Here is a 20651-nt window from a genome sequence, read left to right on the forward strand (position 1 = left end):
TTTAATAAAGAGTCCCTTACAAACGTGCTTTATATGAAAGGGAATTTTGTATAACAATGTAATTTATGTTATGTATTTTGAAAATGGAATTGTGTATTGTATTTTTTACACAACTTTACGGCCCAGTAGCCGTTGCAGCCCATGTTGCTTTTAAACGAATATTCAAACCTGCAAACCATCTCATCAAGCTAGCTTAAGTTTTTCGTAGATAAAAATTGAGTGTATAATTATTCATGAAGATAAAAAGCGCTGAGACGTGCAAACTTGAAAAGACATTCTGGCCTATTTCTATCTAACGCAGTGAGCGAGAGGTCGAGCAAACACGCGCGTGTGCTCGTGCAAACGCAAATGAATTCCTCGGATAAATCATTCAATTTATCACTAAACTATCAATGCAAAAAAGTCGTTGTTACCGCTACTTTGTAATTCATAATTCCATCTTAATTTTTTATTTGAATTTATCAAGTGTATTTAAAAATAAATAAATAAATGTTTTATATTCAATGGCCTCCACTTGGAAATGCAGTAGGGTGCCAATGACGCAAATACAAATACATACGTCCAAACCAGGACAAACAGTCGAACAGCCTACACAAATAAATTGCCACGACGGGGCCTCTACCAGTAATATATTTGTACAGCAACCGATTGCATTGATCCAAACATAATATAATTTTCATCGACATACACATTAGTCTTTTGGTCAGCGCACATGTTATGCACATCATTGCACCTTGTGGAATATAAGTAGCATTGTCAGGTGCAGTAGTCTATTTAGCTGCTTTACATTGAGCGAATTGTGATTATAGCGAAAAAAAAAATACTTGTATAAAAAGTCGCAGTGATGACTCTTTTGTTTGTTATTTATTTATCGCTGAAAAACTGCAAATAGACTGACTGATAGGTGTTTTATCAGCCCCGAGGCTTGGCTCTGTGTACGAATACAAATAATACCTTATATCTATCCTATCTACCTATACCGAACACGTCCATAGAGCAGTCACGAATAGTATGGAACTTAAAAATAAGTTCGAGAAAAACGTATATTTTTAAATGAAGAAAATGATGTATCTTATTGTAATTTGCTTCTCGACTGAATCATTCATTCTGAAGATGTCTTAATAACATAGGTTTCTTATCATTAAACATTACTAACAAATATAAACCCTTAGTAGAGTAATTTCAACTGTATAGTTATGCTGATTATTTATTATATAGGCAGTTTCTAAATTAAAGCATTTTGAAACGACACGACAGCGTAGTATATCATTTTTAGTTATTTTCAGCGATAAATATGTTCAATATAAAGTTGATAGTCAGTATCACTGAACAAAATGATAGTCAAGACAATAAATTTATCATAAAGTGTTAGATCTGCGTGTTTCCTATAAATAGAAGATTTATAGTAGACTACTTTTAACGAGCAAATTGTTCCTTGTCACGATATGCTTACATAATAACATATGAAAAATTAAATTTCATATAATTAGATGCTATACATAAGCTGATATATACAAATATATTGAATTATCTTTGATGTAATTATACATTTTTAATTAAAATCCGTATATGATCCCAATGGTATCTGATATTTTAATTTCAATATTCGTATCCAATTAATATCTGCAAAAAAGGATTTCACAAATACAAGGAAATTAATTAATATCAAATTATATATTTCTTCAAATTATTATATGTTTTATAATGATTAGGCTCTGACAAAATATTTAACGAACGAAACTCTTTGGATTTTCTTCTTTACCAATTAAATACATGAGTCTATAAAAAAAACAATACCAGTATCCAGTGTACACTTAAGCATTAATTTTGTTTGCTAAAGTAAGCGTTAATGTTTGAAGGTTTGAAGTAAAAAACAGATAATAAAATGTGTAAAATTAATAAGATGTGACCAAGACTCAAGGCCTAGTAACTACTCTTCAGACTCAGACACCCCACTCGACCTCAAACGCTCTACTCACTGTGACCCTGAGAATAATTACGAGTCCACACTTCTGATGATCGAATTTTAGCTCAGTTTGTCGTTTATAATTAACACAGTTTATACTTTATAATAACCAATAACCCTTATGTAAATCATGATATAAATATAAAACCTCATCATTACATAGCATAAAATAGTATGTCTCTATGTATGCTCACTGACAATATAGTAAAGAAACAAGAAATAATGTGTAGTATATTTAGTGTCGGTATTGCACCCGTGCAGCAGGGGCGCTAGTTAACATAATAATAGATAGTTCTTTTTGTAAACTAATGTAAAATTGTTTTTAAAATGCTGATCGTAGTCACTAAACACTGCACTCTCATTGGTTGGCTAATGCGTCATTAGCTTTCGACTAATGTCTTTTCAACATAAAGTTGGTTCTCTAATGTGACTTTTATCAGCAATTAAGACACTGAAGCGTAGTGACGATCCATTTTTAATGTTTACACGATTATATCAAGATCACGAGTAAACCCGAATGAATATTGCGGTATTTTACAACAGGTCTTCAGTTAAAAATATCAAGAACAGTGGATTTTCAGGTTTTATTCATCGTTGATCCTTTTCGGTATTTTATAATGCATTTAAAATATAAACATGAAGTATAATTTAAGGAATTAATTATATTAAATTTTGTTTTAACTTTTCGAAACAAGCCCAGATATATAATAATTTATTTAGCATAATCAAAATTTTAATAAAGACGTATTATAAAAAAATTGGGTTTCATTTTAAAATTAACACTTAGGCATATTTCAGGCGTATAACGGAACGTAATGAGCACAGACATAAAAAGCTAATATCCAATTTAATTTTGTTGACATAAAAAAGGTTTTAAAACTACATTAATAAAGAACGATCAAAAAGTTTTTATACATTATTTAATATATTAATAAATATTTAACTTTCAAGATTAAATTGACTTACATTTTTATTATTATTTATATATGGATTATTTACAGACGCATATCATATTTTACATATATCATAATACATTTTATTACATTTTAGGGCTTGTAGTGACGTCTATGTACAGAAACATCGTTGTTCTAGCCGTAGGTATTATACAAAACATCGTAACCTAGTCACAAGCTTTACGATGTCCTATATAAGATGTTAACATTATGTTGTACCTTATGGAAGACATCTAGGCATTATCATTTGGATTGGAATTGTGTTCTTTATTTCTATATATACAATATTCCAGTGACCATAACAATAAACATGGCAGGCAGCATAATGTCAAAGCGTAGAACGCTGGTATGTAATTTTGATAAACGTCTTTCAGCATCCCTGAAACAGATGAAATATAATTTATCGTATATTAAATAGTAATTACGTAGTTTCAAATAAATTAATACATTATGAAAACCGACTTTTGAAACAAAAAAAGCAACTGAATTTTTTAAGCTAGCAATACTATGTGTTTTTATTTTGTGATTCTGACTTTATAACTTAAAAATACAAATGTAGGCAAAGACCGACCAGTTCAGTACCATTTTATAACATCTTTGTCAAACGATATTCTGTTTTTTTTTTTTTTTATAAGTAGCTACTTATTTTTAGCTAAAGACGAGCTTCAGTGTTGTCATTGTAACAAAAAATGAAAATGAAAAATAAAATATTCCAAAAATTCTAATTCATATAGCATTGGAATATTTGGACTATTCTATTTATACGGATCTTCCAATTTTCAAGAATAATTGTGAATTCTTAATTTCTTATAAGATCACATTATATAATAAAGACTTATAATATGTTTTAATCGATAACTTATAAGAATAAACATATATAACCATTCTTAATAGTCCTTGGAATAACCTTAAATAGATTTTTTGTATATTATTACAATATGAAAAAATATTTTGGAGAATCCTTTTCTAAATTTTTGTACTGGATTTAAGATATTTTATTCAATCCGCTTCGTTATTTTATCCAAATAGGTTAGATATAAGTCTATTCAACAAACGAATATTTTTACATGTCTGTCGGAATGGAAACATCTAGAATTGCTCCACTTTACCATGAATAAACACTTCAATCTAAAAATACGCCGCGTGTAGCAATATGCGCTAGAAAATTGAATTCATGCAAGAACACATATTTTCGAGCAAGTTTTCAAACTTGGATTATAGGAATGAGCTATGTAGTCGTTTAAATCCTAAATTCGATTTTAAATTGTTTTCGAGACTTTAAACTATGAGATAATCAGATTTCAAGATCAATGCAAATTCTGTTATAGTTCTAATTTTAAAATATGTACTTTTTTATACATTTATTTTATTATTATTAAATTGGCTCTTTTAATTTAAATATATTTTGTACATTTTAATTGTACACATTCGTTTCGCCGAACTTCTTTCACTGGCTGTCGATATCAGATCGCTTTGGGCAATAAGACCTCCTTACACACTTTTCTTAAAACGAATGTCACATCACTTTAACAAGGTTCATTATCCATATAAGGTGTCATGGAATAAAATAAAAAAAAACATTGCCAGAAAAACCTCGTTTTGGCGAAATTTTTTACATCTCCATTTAAAGGACAGTGTTGTTTTATTTGCATAACCATTTTGTTGGAACATCGTACCAAAATGTAATGTTCACAAGATTAAGGTCACAGTGGCAATTTAACGTGTGGAAAAGGATTTTAATTTGAAAAGTTTTTAGACACAGCTTCATTTTAGTTTTAGCACTTGTGCCGCAGAACTGACGTTTAATTTAGCAGAGGTGCTGTATGTCGAGATGAAAAACAGTACGTTGGGAACAACTCCATAAAATATGCAAAAATATTGAAGAGATATTTAGGAAATATTTAGGAATAATTTTTAATGTTAAAACATTTATTGCATATTCAAATGATAATATTAAAAAAAATTACGGCTTTTTCGGGTTTAAGTTAAACACTAATATCTATCTTCCTGCCATTATTGATTCGAACTTTGAAAAAAGAAGACACAGACTCTAAACAATATACATAGATTTAGCAGTTCATAATTATAATTTGATTAGAATTCAATGATGAAATACAATGCAGCTCAAGCATATTAGATGAAAATCTACCATGAACCGTTCACAAACACCCATTAGATTCGCATGATATAATGAGCTCTAAATTCAGCATTGATATATATATTATATTAAAATAAGATTAAATCTATAACATACCAATAAATGGGGAGAAAACGATATTAACCAATCCAGTGGCTAGCATGAACAGCGCGTAGGCTCCTGTGAAATCTTTATGGGGTACGTGGTTCGATATGACGAGTGGACTGGTTACGTGCAGCCATGCCCGAAGTACGCCCAGAAGACTCGTTACGACAGCGACCCATACAAATTGGCGTACATGAAGAATTACTGAAATCAGAAAAATATATATTCACCAAAATAAAAACGGTTCAATTTAAAAATATACCACTGAATAAGGTACAGTACGCTGTACAGTATTATATAGATTATAAATAGATGGGTATATATTTTAAGGTTATCATGATTTCTAAATTGTGGTAACTTTATAGTCTTACAGTATTTTAAATTTAGATTGAAAAAATAACTGTAAAGACGTACTGTACTGTACATTAAATAAAGTATATAATGTAAGAGTTTTGACATATTGCGCAATTCGTATTAAATTCTAAATACACTGAAATATTTGGTTGAATTGGTGCCGAATGTTTCTAAGTACGTTAAACTAAGTTTCGCTTAAAGTATTTATTATAATTATGATCATAGGCATTAATACTTGAACGCATTTGAATAATTGCTTATTCTTGCATAATTTATTATTATGACGCTAATGTAGAGTGACTTGAATAAGTTACAAAAATAGCTCTTAAAGTGTAAACATTTCCATTGTAATATACACACAACATTGCTAATGACACAAACTTATCGTGCGCTAATATTAGTTCGTGGGCCATAATTATAATAGGCTTAAGTACTTAGATGATTAAATAGAGACCTATTCTTGCTGTCAGAGTTAAAAATGTTGCTAGGAAGAACAGCAATCTTGTGTTTACATTGATGATACTGCTTAATAATGCAAGACCAAAACGACCCGCTACATCTGCGCCGGCGCTGATTGATATACACGCCGCTACCTCATTCTGAAAATAATTTTCAAATAAATTTATTGTGTGGAAAAAAAAATGACATTTGTATTTTACAATTTCATCGTTTAAAAATCTTTAAAAAATAATTAAATAACAGCCATATGTGTCCTATTGTTAGGCAAGAGCCTCCACGATGATGAAGAGAGGACAGTGGACTGAAGTCTGTGTATTGATACAAACATGCGTTTCATTAATTTTTACTAATAAAATTTTCCCTTTCCGCCTCGCAGATATTTAACTGCTAACTATAAACTAAAATTTGTAACAAAAAACTTAGCGATGGTTTTTGGAAAGAATTCACGTAGTTTATTCATTGACCTTTTTGGTTCTCATTTGACATCTATTTATAAATACTTAATGGGCGCTTACCGTATCAAATTCATATTGATACAAAAGCATCGGTTGTAAGATGAAAAATATCAAATCGGAGAAATTAACAAAACTCTGTCCAATACATATATTGCAGAAGACGGGATCTTTTAAAGTTTTCACATTTAAAATTTCCAAGAAATTGTTCCTGTAAAATAAGAAATGAAAATGTTTGTACAATCACATTTTATACGAGGACAAAAAGAACAAATAGTTTAAAAATAATGATAAGCAATGTAGGCCATGTCGTCAGACGAAGAAATCAGGTAAGGTAAGACAAGTTATAAGTCGAAACATTATATATGTAGATCCAATAGATGCTGTAGATGCTAATATATCATTTCATATTATTTCACTCTAGCGAACTGCTCCGGATTCATGCAGGTGCATTATAATAGTAAGAGATCAGGTTCAACCAGATTTTACAATGTAAGCACAACTAATGTGTTTATTTTCGAAATTACATCAAAAACTTTTAAAATTATGAGTGCATCTGTACTAGGTATATTGTCCATGTAATGGATACAAAATATTCCTCTTGAATCACTCTATCTATTAAAAAACGCCATCAATATCATCGTATAGTACGACACAACTTAGATGTCGCATCGGCAAAATTCGTAAAAACCGATCACATCCGAATGAAGTACGCTATCCCAAATTATCAATATTTATTTCTCATGCGAATATGATCTTTGCACAAACGTAATAACTTGTAATATCATATGACCGAATATATTCGTCAATTTAACACGCCAATTTACATGCACTTGTTTTCTCTGACATAGGGACAGACAGCGGCAGGTGACTTTGTTTTATACTATGTAATGATGATGTATATACTTATATTCTGCAAAGTCATGCCATTCAACAGTTATACTAAAATTAATATATACATACCCCAGCGTGGTTATTGACTTTTTATTATCAAGTGTTTTATCTTCATGCGAGACATTGCTCATTTTATGATCATGTAGTAAATCAACATTTTCATCTCTTTCCTTCTTTACTTCTATCTCATCTGTAAGAAATCAGCCGTGATATAGTAAATTATATATAATGCTGATAGCATTTATATGAGATAAAAATACTTGCTGTTCGTGTTTTCTTAATGTCTGTTACCATCGTGAACATTCCTGGAAAAGTATGTAAAGATATTCCACTTATTATGAGTAAGGTTGCTCTGAATCCGTAGTTTGATAATATCACTTTTATCAGTTGTGGATACCAAATTAAAATGAGCCCTTGCGTCGCTTTTATTAAGCTCATCACTTGAGTTCGCTTCTTCACAAAGTAATGGTTTATTGTTGAGTAACAAACAGGGACCATCATTCCGAAACCAATTCCTTGAAGTAGCCCAAATGTGAAGGGAAGTTGATTTGCACTCGTTATGATTAATGTTAGAAATGAGCCCGTCGTCATCAAGAAGGCTCCGATAAAACCTCCGAGTTTCAAAGAATACTTTTTAGATATCACGTTCAAAGTCAAACCTAAAAAATATATAAAGTTGTAATTGTAGTATAAATCAACAAAGTGTTAGGTTCTGATACATTATGTAAACATTTGTTATGTTTAATAACATTTTTTAGTCTAACAGATAACAATAAATATTCAATTATAGAATACTTTGATTTGAATTCAAATTCACGATCATTTTGTTCCTTTTCGATTCTAATAATAAGAAATATTCATTTATAAACTTAATTGAAGAAGAAATGGCAATATTAGTATTGATGAAAAATCCATAAATTCACACAGAGCCGAGATGGTCCAATATCAACAGTGTGTGATCGATGGGCCTCTATGGCGCCTCTTTGGTCAAAAACACGGTCGAATATATGCGGAACTAAGATTCAAATTTCGCAACGGAGAGTAGCCATCATCATACCATGCATTTATACAGAAACATCGCACCTTTAGTAATTCCGGCGAATATGGATGCGAGAGTATCAGGACAGTGTCTTTCATCCTAAATTATTTAACAATGGACGTGGTATTGTTTAGTCTACATAGGAGGCCTCTCAGAAATTTTCCATTGCATACATATCTTTGAATCCAAAAAAGAGCCGTGTGGTGATGTAAATAATAAGCCTTTTGCTCAAAAGTAGATGATGTCTCAGCCCAACTACGGGACATTTACAGAGGGTAATTTACTTTTTTCTGTATTTATCATCAAACTGTAAGATATTTCGCATGTTGCCAAAATATAAATATACCTACGTCATGTTCACATACCTCCTATTGCTAACATCATAGAAAATACACCGTGAGCAGTTGTTAAGGATTTGGCATTTGAATTTGTTTCAATTATAAAATCCTTGTATATCAAGCCAAACGAGTTCACGTGGCCGATGCCAGCGATCTGGAAATTAAAAAAAAAACATCTCAGTTGTCAAACATTCTTTTTTTAGAATCCTAGAAGCTATATAGCGATTTGAAGGAATCATAGCAGTTGTTTTTTTATACGATTATTTTTAGTCTGTGCCAGATTTTTACAACGATATTTTGAATTCAGAGATGACGGTCTTTAACTCATAAGCCGTGTGTATAGTAGATTGAAGGTTAATGTAACAAAATAAACACAACCTATAGGTATATTGCAAAGTTTCTGCTATTGTTACATTAAACTATGCAAAATGGAATAGTTCAACTGCTCAAAGTAATGTAATATTTATATGTATTTAACACAGATTAGAACAGATATTTGAGTACCTATTTCCGATATGAGTTCATGCTATTTACATAATTAAATAATAATATTAAACGCACAATATATTGAAATTGCACCATTCATTATTAATATTGTTATTATGTCTCTGTATTTCAATCATATTATTTATTATTTACTGAGATTTAAATAAAATGACAAAAATAAGAATATGAAACAGTATTTATTTACTAGTTTTAATGTAATACGATATATTATCATGTTTGAAGATCCTAGATTTCAGAACAGTCTTTCCTCGTTTATATTCATAGGAATTTGATTCATATCTAGTAAATATTAGAGGCCTATTTCAAATAGCTCAGATATTATTGTATATCTTAAACATATAAAACGATTTAGTTACTAAGCTAGATAAACGAATAATGATACTAATATACTCCGATTAATGATACACTACATGCTTATATTATTAGATTATTTACTTTGTATTTAATAAATAGAATTAAATAACTGTGTTTACTTACAAATGTTATGATTGTACCAAAACACACAACATATCCCCATTTGTCTTTATCCGAAACACATCTTACACTTTTCTTCTTGTCAATTTTTGTATTCATTCTTATAAATAGTTCCGTTGTTCCTTCTCTATTGCCACAGACAGACTAAACTACCGGATGCATTAGATAAAAGTCTATATGACTATACGTGTCAGCTCGTAGTAAATGGACTGTGTGTTCACACCGATAAAACTTCTTTGTTCGTTCGTATCTGCAATGTTAGTGCGTTTTGAAATAATTTCGCTGTTTTGTATTCTATCGTGACTTTTTGTTTCTTATCATCACGATTTTATTTACATTGATAATTTTTTGATAATGCTATTAATTTTAGATTATAGTTAATGTAATCAGTACTCTACTTCCTATTATTTTTCTAATGACTATAATGATGTAATGTTGTTGAAAAGGTCATGGCAGTTTGTGTATTTATAATAAAATATGATTTGTGTACGTATGACTTTTCTTATTGTTTGTTAAAAAAAATCCAGTGGATATCCTAGATACGTATCTATAAGAGTCCCAAAACCCAAGCGATTTGATTTCGAAGGATTTATACTATATTATGATAATACTTTAATATTGGCAATAAGATAAAGTTTTTTACAATGTTATGACTATTAAAAAAATTAGCACATTATTTGTGTCAAAAGGTCGATATAAGAATAGATTTGTTTAAGTATGTCAACAATATAATGAAGTTAAATACGGACGTGCGTTCATTAGGATAAATAGGTCACCTGATGGCTCTACCGTAAAAAAAATGTAGTATAAGAAATATTCATTCTTTAAAACACTAATACGACACTAACCTTCAACAATACTAAACCAAATAACAATATTAAGTCCTGTGGTCGGTAGATATGTATCTCATAAGTGTATAGTACTACCCACCCAGACGGATTAGCACCAAGCTTACCATCAAATAAATCAATTATTGAATTGTTAATCATTTCATCGAATCAATTAAGTAGATTAATAACCTAAATGTGCCGCTACATATCAATTATCAAATATCTAGATCAGCTTGGCTTTAAACAATTAAGACAGATCCTAATTGATGTAAGACATCTTTGCGTAGTTATTGAATAATAGTTCAGAATAATAATATTTTTTATTATGAAGCACAACCAACCGGACTGGCTTTTTTTATTGCATTGGTTTTATTGAGTATACTCGAAAAATATGTTGCAAATAGACAAACATTCAAACATTATACCTATACGTAATCAGATGGAAGTTCTTGCTAATTTATTATGTGATTGAGGCGTTACATTGTAATTCGTGCATCGAATATCTAAAAAAAAAAAATTAAAATAATATTTTGCAAAAGTAAGCCGAAGGTTCCCTTAGTACTGTATTTCATAATATTACAGTAGAATAAAACAAAACTTATGATAGATAGCTCAAGGAAAAAAATCTAATAAAAACAAATTCCGAGGATACATATGTATATCACATCAAATTGCTTTAAATTGTTTTTGGAGAAGAGTAGAAAATCCTGTATGTGTAGTAAATTAACATATATGTATTTTGGCCCATGTTAAATGCCCGATGTATTCAAGGTACGTGATGGTACACAATAATGGGGTACACGTAAAGGAGTAAGGGTTAATAAACGGTTAATGAGTACATTACATAAATTATCTCCTTGCATTCATATACAATGCTTGTTAATGCAGATACAGTTACCGTTGGACAGATAGTTTTAAGCACACCAAAGTGTGTCGTCAATATAAAAATCAGGAAAGCTTAAAAGAAAGTTGTGTGTAAAAAAGTACCATATTTATTTCCAACAGTTTTATTGTTTAATATCCAGAGATCTTTTTGATATTGTACGTACTTATTTTCTTTACAGTATAAGATTTTAAATTAACATGGTTATTTTTATTACTAAAGTTATTAATTGCGGGATCAATTTAAATAAAAATAATAAAATTTGGATCCCTTAATTAATACCTTCTTTGCAGTAGTATCTATTTATAAACATAATATAACATACACATTTATTAGAGTTGATAATCTTTATAACATTGAGTATTATAAGCTGATATGTTAATGTAAAATACTTTTTTTTGGTAAATATGTAATATAAGAATATTGGAAATAGCAAGTTTTAACAAGTATATCTATTTATACAAATTAATGGCACATATTACTAGACAATATAACTCGGTTTATATATTTTCTTAAGTATATATTTAGTATATATCCGTACGACGTACATATAAAAATAAAATATAACATAAACTAATTTCTTAGTACTATTATAATAGCCTATTACGAACACAATAAGAGTCTTAACGTAGCTGAACACATAACTTTAGTATTTCAAATGGTGCACAGCATTTATATCACAAACTCCTGTTCCACTTATGCATTGCTTTTGTTTATACGTATACATGCAAGATTGCTATTTAAAATAATCAGGCGCTTTCATTTAAATTTTCATACAATATTCTATTTCATAATACTTTTACATTTAAAGTAGAATACATATGTTATTTTTGATTATTCAGAGTAAAAACATTTTTGTTATTTTCAATGTATAAATAAATTGATATTTGCAATAGATTATAATATTTTACATTCCTTTTTTTTTCCGTTAATACCGTTATTGTATCAACATATTTGGATAGATGGATTTTTTAATGAATAGTTAACAATATAGTAAAATTGAGTTTGTAGGTTCTTTGGGTACTTGCGTTATAATGTTTGTTTTAACAATCACAATATATTTTAAAGTAAAACGTTTAAATCGACACTGACGTGTGGGTATAAACAGCTTTCAACTGAAAGTCTTTTTAAAAATATCATTTTTAGATCACTTTAATCATGTGTTTCGACTCCTTCTGCGTTTCACAAACATAATGATGCCCTCAATTGTCCATGGAATGACACAACAAAAGTTGCAAACAGCTAGCATGACGAAAGCAATAACATAACTTCCCGTGTAGTCACGAATAAAGCCTGTAAAAAAACGGCAGAGTCATCACTTGAAAACAAAAATACACGAAAAAGATTTACAGAGTCTTTTGACAAATTCGCGAAACGATAAACAGATTATTGATGTATTTGACGTCCAAACTTTGTTATTACAAAAAACGTCGCGTTGACTTCATTATTGACTCGATCTCGTTGTTTTCAAAGGAAAAGAATCAATGCAGGTATAGTGCGACACAACTTAGATATAGCATCGGCAAATTCAATAAAACCGATTACTGCAGGTTTATATAACCAATACAAAAACCTCCCTATCGCGCCATTCGACGCTATTCGTCGCTACAGATTTTCGCGTCAGTTCAACCTGAGAAAGCAAGTGCATGTAAATCGACGTGTCGAATGGACGAATATATTAGGTCATATGATATTACAAACGTATTACGTTTGTGTAAAGATCATATTCACATAAGAAATGAATATTGATAAATTTGGATGTGATCGGTTCTACGAATTTTGCTGATGCTACATCTAAGTTGTGTCGTACTATAACAATATTCAACAAGTCGTTAAAGGAAATATTCCAGTTCCAAATTCAGCTTATATTTTCGTCGAACAAGAAAGTGTGTTTACCGAGCTCTTTAATATTAATCGAGAAGTTGGTTCAAAGTCTTACAACTTTCTCTACGCTCCTTGCGAAGTTTCACTCAAATGCTCCGCGTTTATAAAACTTTTATCATAATTTTGATAAGTGTAAGCTACTGCCCCGTTTTGCTTCTGTTTGTAAAGCAATTTTTAGAATGTTATTTGAACAACAAAAAAACGGTATTACTTTATTAGCATTTCAATTTATAAAACAGTAATAAGTTCCCATCTCATGAATATTATAAACTTTACAAGATACCTAAATAGTTCGACTGATAAGGTAAATTAATTATTCATTAGACTTTAATTATTTGCACGTGGCTGCGAAGTTACGACTTTTTTCGCGGAACTGTAAACTTCCTTCATACATTTAAATATTAATATATATTAAATAAAATTTCATTTTAGTTATTCGGTACCGTGTAAGCGATCATTACGTTAATTACAGTCTATCTGATATTAATATTTTTTTGACGATCATCAATTATATCTATATAAATCCCATAAATATAACAGTAACGGCCTGTAAATTTCACATCAGCATATTCCACCACGCTGCTCTATGCGGATTGATAGATTCATGTGATGTGATGTCATGTGACAGAAGTTCGTTAAAATTAGACAGATGTGGGTTTCCTCATAATATTTTCCTTCACTGACGAATTCGAGATTAGAAGCACAAATTGTGTACATGGAAATTCAATAGTGCTCGCCTGGGTTTGAACCCGCAATCATCGGGTAAGATGTACGCGCGCTAGCCACTTGACCATCGGCTTTTAATTATAATTCACATATATTTTGTTTAATATTAGCTAACTCTACCATTAACTCCAACCTTACATAGAGAGGAAAATTTAGCCAAACTGATATTATAGCTTACCTATCATCGGTCCCACGCTCAAGCTGATGCCACCGGCTAAGAGCATATAAAGGCCATACGCTGGTGGGTATTGTTCTATAGGAACGTGTTCAGCCATCACTATAGGCTGCGCTATGTGTACTAGAGACCGGAGAGCACCAAGTATTCCCGTCAGTATCAGCATTGGAAGGTATGTGGTGAACTGTATGAAAACTGAAAAATAAAAAATATTGTAATTACGCATACGTTTCGTATAAAGGACACACCGTCCAATGTCAAGAACGTCATATAATAGTTCCTATATGTGTGTGTGTGCATATGACTACGACACACGATCGGTAAGGTTTCGATCGCAAGACAGACAGACAGGTTTACGTACTTTCCGAGGCATGGGTGTGTATTTACTTCCATGCTTCAGACTCCGCGTTGTTACTGAGATTTTTTTACTAAAAACTTATTATTTTTTGTTAGCCTGACGAAGGGTTTGAACCCTCGTGATCTTTAGGCCTTATATCAAGTCATTAGACTGACGAAACAGTACTTAAAGTCCGACTATACAAAATATAGGGCCAAAATGAAAACGAGTAACATATATGTTTTATGCATGTCACAATTGTCAAGAAAATATAAAATAATATTATAAAAGTATTTTCTTCTAATCAATAAAATTGTATACAAATCATCGGTCATCGATTTTTAAATTTACTTTGGAGTTCTTTAGTGCCTTTTTTATATTTATATTTAAAAGTTGCTAATAGTATCCAATAATGCAAAGGTAAAGACTATTATAATTCAATTTATTATAATGATATGTTTATCATAACTATTCAAAATTCTCAAAGAAAACCATCTAGTTTTTTTTATTTTAGTTTACTGCATATAATTCCTTACATAAACAAATTGAAGCCTTGAATATTTTAATACTAATCGTTGGAATGTTTGAGTTGGCATATTTTTATGGATTTATTATATTTCACTTATATTGTAGAAATATATCGAACAACTCGAAAGGAAGATAAATGAGAAACCACATAATACATTCCTGCGTCAACTTGAAATGTGTGGAATTCAAATACAAGGAAATAATTGAATCGTTATTGTTAAAAAGTCCTTTGCAAAAACCACCCTTCCTTTGTTTATATAACTCCTTTTCTCATAGCTTATATTTTATTCCTTATTATTTGGTTTGGTTTTGGTTTCATATTATTTATTTTTTTTAATTTCATAGTATTACATTACAAAAACATTATTTGGTCAATTCAAAGACATTCTATTCTATATTTAAATTTAAATGTCAACAATATGAAAGTAAATTAAAACTTACCTAATCTGAATAATGCGGCGAATAAAGCGCCCGCATAAAACATATAGCGGCTGTTCAGCTTAAAGAATTGTCCCGAAATACCGAGCAATAATCTCGCCGTCATATCCGTTGCGCCTCCAACCGCTATGATGTTCGCTATTTCGGCCTGAGAACAGACTTGAAAAATGAATCCCAGAAAAGCAACAGACAACTGAACGTTTATAAACGAAAATAAGAGAAGCGGCAAATGCTCGCGTCAGTCATTCTGTTGAGCTTGTTTCGGCTGCAGTTTCTTACCAAAAGAAACGGTAGGGAATACGGACTGAATAAATTGTAAACTTTAGATGAGTTAAGAATATGAATTGAAGGCATAAATATAATAGCAACATTAATTAATTAAAGATAGTGGCTTCAGAACTATTCTCCAGGAGCGGATTTGATACCTCGTTTGTCCCAAGACTATATCAGACTGCCATGGGTAATTTATGTGCAAAGCACTATGGATACTTTATTGAGTATTTAAGTGTTGACGTGTGGGTTACGCGATCACTAAATGATCATCTACCAAGTTGAATAATTCTTGAATTTTGACCCATATCTACTAGAACTATAAGGGAGGATTCCCTTATAGTTCTAGTAGATATGGGTCTTACTCAACTGAGATGTCATGTGCTTAATTAAGGTTTATAATTTTTCTTATGATCATATTTTCATCGATAAACGACAACGTCATAAATAAATCGTCATGTAATGTGTTTGTAAACTGAAATTCTGCCACAAATAAACCATAAGAGTAATTTCGTGAAAATAATGTATTCCAAAATTTGAAAAAGTAAGGTCTTCATCAGCAGTGCAGAACTTATCTTATTTAAGTCCAAACGAAAATGAAAGATGTTAGTTGATTATAGAATAAAGTCTAATCTCTGCTGGCCCTATATTTAACAGCCATTTCTTATTTATTCAGAAGGGACTGAACAGGCAACGTTGCTAACCTACATAATTATTAACTATCTTATTTAAGAAAGAAGCCTGTGCTACTGATTAATTTATTTCATGTCATATACATAAAATTTGTTACACAAATCTATATGTATGTTATTAAGAAATTACTTCAGTTTGTTCATATTTCTAATATGTTTTTGTAATATAAATACCACATTACAATACCCCTCTATCTTGAAATCAAAGCCTATTTGTATGCGAGAGTGTGTTGACCGCGTTGTGGTTTGTATCATTTGTCACCGTAACTGTATACGTTTAAATCAAATCAAAAGTCATAATGATTAAATTAACGTTCAAGTATTAAGTAAAGAAGGAATAATGTCTGATACCAAGATTCAGATAATTCAAAATTTCGAAGGTTATTTGCATTATCGCCTCGATAATTGAATTCGAAAATTGAAATGAATTAAAGGAGATAATCGATATTTTCGAAAGTGGATTTTGACAGTGACATTTGGTCTGATTTTGTCACATGGACAAAATAAAAAAAATATTGTGATAACTCAGTGTGATGCAATTAAAATAAATCGATTTTCATGGTTTGATTTAAATTAAATTAATAAAATAAATATTATATAAAAATACTATCAAAAGTGTCACTTAATAATAAGTGGTTTTAATGTTGCTGAATATGAGCCGTTCAGAGTTTTCTTGTGGTTATCATACACTTTGTTAGTATCGGTATATATTATCAATAATCGAAAATCATTTTCAATACATCAAGTTACAAAAATAAAAATAAAACATTTAAATATCGAAAGCTCACCCCTTAAAATATAGTAATATTTTGAATAATAATAACGTGTCCTCTAGCACTTATTTCGTTATTATTAAGCTGGAGTAGATTTAAATAAATTTTACGTGTGCCTGTGTTTATAATAATAGATTTCGTACTTGAACTAAATGCATCTATGACATGACTCACTGCAAAATATCACTTTTGAAAGTCCTATTTTTAGATCAAATATGAATTGAATTCAAGGATAACTTGTATAACACGAAAATATATGATGTAAAAGCCTTAATAATTTAATCATTTCTACCATATAACCTTAGTCAAAAATAAAAACAACTCAAGTACGTGTAACATATAAACAAATCTACATATCGCCAGTGTAAAGGTACAGTCTCAATGTTATAACATTGGTGCTTTTGCTTTTCGGCCTTCAAATGATATGTACAGTTAAAATGTAAAATTTACCGTCTGTAAATATCGCTTTTCTGAACAAAAGCGAGCTTTGTTTAAAAAATGCATGAAGCGTTACTCACCATGCTCATTCACTGTAATGTATATATATTCGTATTATTATAGCCATTATAATACAAATTAATATTAAATATGTATATTTCAATATTTGTATAAAAAGTATCAAAATTGGCCAGTCATGCTACATTATAATAAAATCTCGTCTACTAAGATTTTAAAAGGTTTTAAATTAGCCATAAGTAAATCTACGACCTGTTTCGACTTTGTTTCTTAATTAGACTCTAATCGGCACATTTTTTTGGATTATTTAGTAATTCTTTGTTTCTATTAGTAATCATGTAATATCTTATCATAAAAAAAGTCTTAAGTCTAATTTATTTTCGATTTGAATTGTCTGTAAAACGCACGAAATATTTTTATAAACATATAAATTTGTCTATTTTTACGCTAGGTCAAGTCCAAAGAAGTCGTAAATCCGGTTTTTTCTGGTTTAAAGTTATGCATCTACTTTTAGATAATCTACTTTATCGCATATGTAAAAAACTAGATACGCTGTCATTAAAATCTAACTCGACATGCATAATATGTAAATAATTTTGAGTTTAAATTATAATAAATTATATACGTCAACTTTATTATGAAATACTCAACTTTAAATTTTTACCCGTCAGTCTGTTCGTATCCGTTTATTTTCGGATATTCCATAATAATTAGGATCAAATAAGTACAGATGGTGTTCCTAAGCTACCACAATGTAAAATTACATTACGTCCGAATACTCAGTGTTCGTAACTGAATGATAACAGACCAGAAGCAGTTTTTATTATATTATATAGTTATAGCATTTTTTTATAATACAATTAATTAAAGAAATATTAATTGCATCAAATGAAATCGAAATCCGTTTTCAATACAGAAGCATTACACTTACTTATTGACTATCAAATCAAACACTACCTCGTGTTCGGAAGTGAAAATATCCAGCCCTGATAAGAACCGGCGAAATGATCTCAGCAGGTTTTTGTGGCATCCGAAAATTATTGCATTCTGATTACATAATATTATGTAATTATCGTCTTAGAACTGACCGTAGTTACCTAACTATAACTCATATTTTAATTTATCACTTATTAACGTCCAGCCCCGCCTTCGCATACTTGCAATTACAAACTTCTAAAACTACTACTTTACTTTACTATATTGTTCATGTATTATATACAAAAACCTTCATCTCGAATCACTCTATATATTAAAACAAACCGCATCAAAATCCGTTGCGTAGTTTTAAAGATTTAACCATACATACGAATATAGGGACAGAGAAAGCGACTTTGTTTTATACTAAGTGATAAGGATTTATTTCCTATTCATCGGGTCTGCACGTATTGCACAATTTTCTAATATAGTTATCAGTAGATTTCGCGTGATGCTTAAATTAACCGTTAACTGTTTTATAATGGAATTGATAATATAATTCGTTGGAATTAATTACCGGTTAAATTGATTTTTTAATTACCTAAGGTCAATTAATGTCTTACATTTTTAACTAACTGATGTTGATGAGCTGTTGCGTAGTTATACGTCCAATATGAAAATTAAATCTTTGCTGAATCTTTCACTTAATCTTTGAGTTTTTTTTTCAAAAGTTTAAAGAGAGATAACTCCGTTCTAACTTCGTGGAGTTATGCAAAGTTTACACCACCTCCTGCCTTCTCTTAAAATTGAAGTAATAAAAAACTGTATTAGCAGATGCTTACAAAGTCAGGAAAAATGATTTTATAATATATGTGTTTTAATTTTATAGCTTAGTTTCGTGTTTCAATGAGGTATGTTATATAGTGCACAGTGTAAAACAAAGTCGCTTTGTCTGTCCCTATGTCCATTTGTATGCTTAAATCTTTAAAACTACACAACAGATTTTGATGCATTTTTTTTTTATAGATAGAGTGATTTGAGAGGATGGTTTTTGTATATAATATATGGTCAATATAGTAAAGAAACACTGATAATTTTGAACAAATTTTGTAGTATATTTAGTATCAGTATTGCAGCCGTCCGAAGACGGAGAGGGTCGCTAGCACGAATTATAATATATTCATTATACACATTAAAATAAAAAACAAAGTATTTTTTAAGCTGTTATAAAATGCGTTTATATGTCTTTATGATATAATTTATGTAATCCAACAGATTATCCATTAATAAAAGAGATTCACATAGATGGTCTATTAACATAAATTTAATAATTATGTCACAGATCCACATAGCTTATAACAGGTAGAATGTCGTTTTATCTTACTCTTATTCAAATTAACTAATATAATACGATAAATTTAAAAATAGAATCCGAATTAAAAGCAAGGAATTTTAAATTCGTCGTATTATTTGTAGTCATTTTTTAGATTAATATTAATAATCGAATGTCATTCTAGATATTAGTGATTATTTTATTATCTCGTGGAAATTGGGTTTGGGTCTAGAATTATAGAAGGCAGAATAATATGACTGTATAAGATTTGAAGTATTTTTATGTCTTAATACAATACCTGTGAAATTTGATGATAGTCATTAAACTCAATTTATTTATCACGCAATATTATCAACTTGCAAAAAAATGCTAATATTTAACCTGATATGTACGTTGGTTTTTATGCACTAATCGATCTTATTAAAAAATGCTTTAGGTAGCCAATTTATTGAGAAAGGTCTTGATATAATCGATGACATATGAAACAGCTAGTTTTAGATACCTATCTACTTCAATATTGTGGTATATGGGTACGCACACTTTTCAATTTGGCCGAGTTATTTTGTATATTTTACTAGATGTTGAACCCGGGTAAGAAAAATACGCTGCGGTTTACCGCACGCAGTGGTCCCCGTACATCTTAATGTATTAGTACCAAGTATATACTCAGAGTTAAGACGCTATTCTGGTCGTTATATTTATTATATAACTATATTTGTATTGACTATAAAGC

General features: G+C 30.0%; 3 protein-coding genes across 7 annotated transcripts in view; 1 reads left to right on the top strand and 2 right to left on the bottom strand.

Moving 5' to 3' along the window:
* LOC124539311 (solute carrier family 12 member 4) overlaps window positions 1–20651 on the top strand; it is a 448925-nt gene that overhangs the window by 121938 nt on the left and 306336 nt on the right. The gene's annotated exons all lie outside the window — the stretch shown is intronic.
* LOC124543809 (monocarboxylate transporter 1-like) lies at window positions 2931–9950 on the bottom strand. Its single transcript, XM_047122152.1, has 8 exons — window positions 9682–9950; window positions 8725–8851; window positions 7581–7979; window positions 7390–7510; window positions 6490–6637; window positions 5970–6114; window positions 5174–5365; window positions 2931–3298 (listed from the first exon to the last, which is right to left on the bottom strand). The coding sequence occupies exons 1-8, from the start codon at window positions 9775–9777 to the stop codon at window positions 3153–3155; spliced, it is 1374 nt and encodes a 457-aa protein (XP_046978108.1). The 5' UTR covers window positions 9778–9950; the 3' UTR covers window positions 2931–3152.
* The window catches only part of LOC124543626 (monocarboxylate transporter 9-like), a 29334-nt gene continuing 20188 nt past the window's right edge, over window positions 11506–20651 (bottom strand). Inside the window, exons 6-8 of the mRNA XM_047121919.1 lie at window positions 15483–15627; window positions 14180–14371; window positions 11506–12684 (exon numbers count right to left, since the gene is read on the bottom strand). Of these exons, the coding sequence (XP_046977875.1) occupies window positions 12548–12684; window positions 14180–14371; window positions 15483–15627 (474 nt within the window). The 3' untranslated portion in view covers window positions 11506–12547. The remainder of the gene's footprint in view (window positions 12685–14179; window positions 14372–15482; window positions 15628–20651) is intronic.

This window comes from Vanessa cardui, chromosome 1 (assembly GCF_905220365.1).
Source record: "Vanessa cardui chromosome 1, ilVanCard2.1, whole genome shotgun sequence".
NCBI classification, from domain to species: Eukaryota; Metazoa; Arthropoda; class Insecta; order Lepidoptera; family Nymphalidae; genus Vanessa; species Vanessa cardui.

Excerpts from the sequence above, each read along its gene's own strand:
- LOC124543809 (XM_047122152.1), bottom strand. The coding sequence starts at position 9,777 with ATGAATACAAAAATTGACAAGAAGAAAAGTGTAAGATGTGTTTCGGAT. Across the intron at positions 8,852-9,681 it reads TTGGTACAATCATAACATTT|ATCGCTGGCATCGGCCACGT; the intron begins GTAAGTAAACAC and ends TTTAATTTCCAG. Across the intron at positions 7,511-7,580 it reads TAAGAAAACACGAACAGCAA|ATGAGATAGAAGTAAAGAAG; the intron begins GTATTTTTATCT and ends GATTTCTTACAG.